Source organism: Chiloscyllium plagiosum, unplaced genomic scaffold, assembly GCF_004010195.1.
Source record: "Chiloscyllium plagiosum isolate BGI_BamShark_2017 unplaced genomic scaffold, ASM401019v2 scaf_69, whole genome shotgun sequence".
Classification (NCBI taxonomy): Eukaryota; Metazoa; Chordata; class Chondrichthyes; order Orectolobiformes; family Hemiscylliidae; genus Chiloscyllium; species Chiloscyllium plagiosum.
Genome location: NW_025215297.1, coordinates 61485 through 66867, shown reverse-complemented (window position 1 = coordinate 66867; position 5383 = coordinate 61485). Strand labels below are relative to the sequence as shown.

General features: G+C 43.7%; 1 protein-coding gene across 1 annotated transcript in view; it reads right to left on the bottom strand.

The window, feature by feature from the left end:
• Positions 1 to 1024: 1024 nt before the first annotated feature.
• LOC122548258 overlaps positions 1025 to 5383 on the bottom strand; it is a 32120-nt gene continuing 27761 nt past the window's right edge. The window contains exons 5-6 of the mRNA XM_043686787.1: positions 4432 to 4499; positions 1025 to 1434 (exon numbers count right to left, since the gene is read on the bottom strand). Of these exons, the coding sequence (XP_043542722.1) occupies positions 1071 to 1434; positions 4432 to 4499 (432 nt within the window). The 3' untranslated portion in view covers positions 1025 to 1070. The remainder of the gene's footprint in view (positions 1435 to 4431; positions 4500 to 5383) is intronic.

Here is a 5383-nt window from a genome sequence, read left to right as displayed (position 1 = left end):
TGCTGGGTCCACTACATTTCATCAGTTATATAAATGATTTGGACACAAACATCGGAGGTATAATCAGTGAGTTTGCAGATGACACTAAAATTAGAAGTGCAGTGGACAGCAAAGAAGGTTACCTCAGAGTACATCGAGATCCCGCCTCAGGCGACTGACTGTGTGGAGTTTGCATGTTCTCCCCGTGTCTACGTAGGTTTCCTCCGGGTGCTTCGGTTTCCTCCCACAGTCCAAGGATCTGCAGGTCAGGTGAATTGGCCATGCTAAATTGCCCGTAGTGTTAGGTAAGGGGTAAATGTTTGGGTGGGTTGCTCTTCGGAGGGTCAGTGTGGACTTGTTGGGCCGAAGGGCCTGTTTCCATACTGTAGGGAATCTAATCTAATCTATACCGGACAGTTACTGCGTTCAATTTTGGTCGCCCTGTGACCAGTGGTGTGCCTCAAGGATCGGTGCCTTTGTCATTTATATAAATGATTTGGATGTGGACTTAGGAGGTACAGTTAGCAAGTTTGCAGATGACACCAGAATTGGAGATGTCGTGGACAGCAAAGAAGGTTACCTCAAGGTACAATGGGATCTGGATCAGATGGGCCAATGGGCCGAGGAGTGGCAGATGGAGTTTAGTTTAGATAAATGTGAGGTGCTGCATTTTGGAAAGGCAAATCAGGGCAGTACTTATACAATTAATGGTGAGATCCTGGGGATTGTTGCTGAACAAAGTGACCTGGGAGTGCAGATGCATAATTCCTTGAAAGTGCAGTCGCAGGTAGATAGGATAGTGAAGAAGGTTTTTGGTATACTTTCCTTTATTGGAATAGGAGTTGGGAGGTCATGTTGCGGCTGTTCAGGGCATTGGTTAGACCACTTTTGGAATAGTGTGTGCAATTCTGGTTTCCCTCCTATTGGAGGAATGTTGTGAAAGTTGAAAGTTAGTGGGTTTGAGCTACAGGGAGAGGCCAAACAGGCCTTTTTCCCTGGACTGTTGGAGGCTGAGGGATGACCTTATAGAGGTTTATAAAATCATGAGGAAAATGGAAATGTAAACCCAGAACTTCCTTTAAATTACATTTTCAAGATAGCTCAGCTTTTGAACACAACAGGTGTGAAGTCTGTCTGTGTCCCAATGCTATGTCAGACTGTGGGCAGCCTTGCCTGCAGCCTATGAGATAGAGCATGTTGGCTGAGTCACATGAGTACTTGCTGCGTACTTGCTGGAAGGTGTCCCCATGTATAATGGTGTTATCCATGTCGATACTTTGATACATCTTGCAGCGGTTGCCGTGGCAGGGTTGTACAGTGTCGTTGTCCTGAAGTCTGGGTGGTTTGCTACGAACCATGATCTGTTTAAGGTTTGGTGGTCGTTTAAAGGCAAGAAGTGGAGGCGCGGGCAAGGTCTTGGTGAGGTGCTCATCCTCATCGATAATTTGTTGAAGGCTACGAAGAACATGGCAAAAGTGAGGACTGAGGATGCTGGAGACCAGAGTTTAGATCAGAGTGGTGCTGGAAAAGCACAGCAGGTCAGGCAGCATCCGAGGAGCAGGAAAATCAACATTTCGGGCAAAAGATTCTGATGAAGGGCTTTTGCCCAAAACATCGATTTTCCTTCTCCTCCGATGCTGCCTGACCTGCTGTGCTTTTCCAGCACCACTCTGATCTAAACTACGAAGAATATGGCCTAGTCATTCAACTCTCAGAAGTACCGGACAATGAAGGGTACTCAGCCTATGTCTGTCTCCTGAGGAGGTCATTACAATTTCTCACTGTGACACATCAGAACTGGGCGTCAATGAGTACCCTGTTCTTATGAGGGCATCCTTGAGCACTTTCAAATGCCCGGCACATTCCTCCTCATCTGAATAGATCCTGTATTTGCGGAGGGCTTGTCTGCAGGGGATGGCTGTTTTAATATGTTTCGGGTGGAAACTAGATAAGTGTAGCATTGTGAGGCTATCTGTGCAGGGGGTTCAGTTTCTGCCCCAACACTAAAATGGACCCCATGAGCTGAGCAGCAGACACAGAGGAACTAATCAGATAGATTAGACTCCAGGAATTCTGTCAAGGTGCCAGCAGTGATCCCAGTGACTCTACCAATAAACCAGAACAATCATCACAGGGATCCACAGAAGAGCAACCACAGAAGGGGCCGACTTGGACCCCACCAGAAGGCCACTGTCCTGGGCTTGACATGTATGCTCAAACTGTCAAGAAATATGTGAAGAAGGGCTAATGCCCGAAACGTCGATTCTCCTGTTCCTTGGATGCTGCCTGACCTGCTGCGCTTTTCCAGCAACACATTTTTCAGCTCTGATCTCCAGCATCTGCAGCCCTCACTTTCTCTCGAAGAAATATGTGAATGCCAGATTAATCAGCCACACCCACAAGGTGGAGGAAAGCATCACCTGATTACAACGCAGCGCCATCCATGCTCTCAAAACATTGTCATCAAACCAGCAGATAAAGGAGCAGCCATTGTCATTCAGAATGGAACAGATTACTGCAAGGAAATATACCAACAACTGAACAAACCAGGAACACTACAGGCAACTACCGGCCAATCCGACCAAAGAGCACACCCATGAACTAAAATTATTGATCAGGACTTTTGATTCAGTCCTATGCGCCCTCATCCCACATACTGCCCGCGTAGGTGACTTCTACTTCCTTTCCATAGATACTCAAACTAAATACACCAGGGTGTCCCATCACATCAGGCAATGGGACCATGTGTGAGAACCTCTCTGGCTATGTCGAAGGCTTCTTGAAGTCCGTTATAATGGGGACCCACCACTTCGTGACACTGCAGATTTCTGACAGAAACTCAGCACCCACAGACCAGTCGAATCAGGAACATTCCTTGTCACAATAGACGTGCCAGAGAGTTTAGGTCCATTCCCCTCGATCTCTCCTCATTGAAGTGTTATAGCTGAGATACCTGTATGGTGATTCATGGGGTATGATTTTTGTTTTTTTTTATTTATTTCCAATTCAACTTGGATCATGCACCTGCCCTTTCAGTACTTTGCTGTCCAATGCCAATAGTGCCAAGGCATTCTCATTATAAAAATTAAAGTCTTTCCTAGATTCAATCTCTGGAAGAGAGTGAGATTTCTGTGCTGACCTATTTAAGTTTCAGTCTTTATCAAGAAAGTCATCATATTAGTCAGATACGTCATGCAAGGTAATTACCAAACATAAATCAATAGTTAACAGCATTGCATAAAGAAACTGCAGGTAAGGATTTCACAGTCACACTCCTTGGCTCGGGCACTGATAAATACTATTACTTGTGCTCCTACCATATAGGATTGGACCTGATTGGAGTTCGTGAGGACTGCAGATGGGCTGAAGAAGGGCTCATGCCCGAAACGTCGATTCTCCTGCTCCTTGGATGCTGCCTGACCTGATTGGAGTTGCCAACTTAGCTGGACATAGTCTGAGAAGTTTCATTACATAATGTAAAACCTTCCCAACCAAACAGCAATGTTTCTGTATCCCAGCACTTTTAAAACTAGTAACAATAGTGTTACTAGTTATTAGCATCCAATAAAACTAACAGAAAGTGTACGGTTCTTTGTAATTTCAAAGTGATTTTTTTATTGCTGGTTTGATTGCAGCCCTGCCCAGGAGATTAATCCTTAACTATTGAGACGGCAAGCCAATTCTGCAGGTTCACCAGCCCTGGACCTCACTAGGTTAACCATAATTAATTAAACAAAAGAATATCAATTGAATCTTACAAGCATTTGGTGCCTTTTGCTGTGAGCTCACCTTTCCCATATTGACGCTGTAAGTGATTTTTATGGTCCTTGATACACTCAGCCCGAAGGTGTGTTTACAGCTGTAAAATAGTCCTTGAAATTGTCCTCGACATATGTGAAGCAATCAATTGTTGAACAGTTAATGGATAACAAAATCACAACTTTGGCAATGTATCTCTCACATTCCATAAATGTTTTCTCAGAGATGCAAGGCTATGTGACCCTGCAGTAATTTAACTGTATGACAGGACACAATAATCAGCTCCAAACACAGTCGATGGTCCCTTTATGGTGCATGTATAGGCTCCCACACCACTATCCTGTACACATGTGCAACGAACTAAATAAGCTGTGCTCAATATGGAAACATTAGAGAGTGCATTACCTCCTGCCATTCTCTACTAATTTGACGGATTCACTGAGCCGAATGAACTATGCAATGATACATTTCTCCCTGGCAAAATAAGGAACTAATTCATACCATGTCAATAGTTGTAGAATGAATAATTGCAGAACCAATGATTATAGGCTGGTATTGGAATGGTTGCAACCAGATGGTCAACAATTAAGATGCAGTATGTAAAGTATTTTATGTGTTTCCAAAATCATTATATGAAGCCTTAGGCTCTTAATTTGTTGCTATGTTTATAAACTTAAAGAATGTAAAACTCACCAGTCACATCTTGATCTGTGTATGATACATTTTTGTAATTTGGCGCAACTGAATTCCTGAACACTGCTCTGAAATGTGAATGAATTCACAGTTAAAAGGATATACACAGGAGAAGCTTTCAATAATCTTTGAATTAATAATTGTATACATCAGGAGTGCATCATGAATAAAACATTGAGATTGTATTCTGAAATTGAACAAAACAATGTGCAGTGATTATGTTGCTCCAACAGGTTTACTGTTGAGAGAAGGAATCCTGTCACCCAGACCTGTACAGCCTACATGTCACCCCTGACCCACACCTATGTGGTAATAAATGCCCATTGAAATGGACAAACAATCCCTTCATTTGTATCACCACCTACTCAGCATAAATAGGGTTAGAGACTAAGTGCTAGTTTCTGTGGTTCTGTTCGCCGAGCTGGAAGTTTTTGTTGCAAACGTTTCGTCCCCTGTCTACAAAGGTCTAATGACCTTTGTAATCATTAAAAACACGGAAATAGAGAATACACACCGGATCATCAACTCCACACTCACAGGAATCAGATTCACGAGAGAGGAAGAAAAGGACAACCAACTCCCATTCCTAGACTTGAGGGTACAGAGAACACCAAACGGAGAATTCACCACAAAGGTACACAGGAAAGCCACACACACAGACCAAGTCCTGAACTATGAAAGCAACCACCCCAATACACACAAACGAAGTTGCATCAAGACACTATTCAAAAGGGCCACAACACACTGCAGCACACCAGAACTGAAAAAAGAGGAAGAGGAACACCTGTACAAGGTATTCGCCAAAAACGGATACCCGCGCAATTTCATCAACAGATGCCTAACGGATAGACCACAGAACGATGACATGCCACAACCCAAAGGACTAGCCACACTACCACACATCAAGAACATATCTGAAATGACAGCCAGACTACTGCGACCACTAGGACCC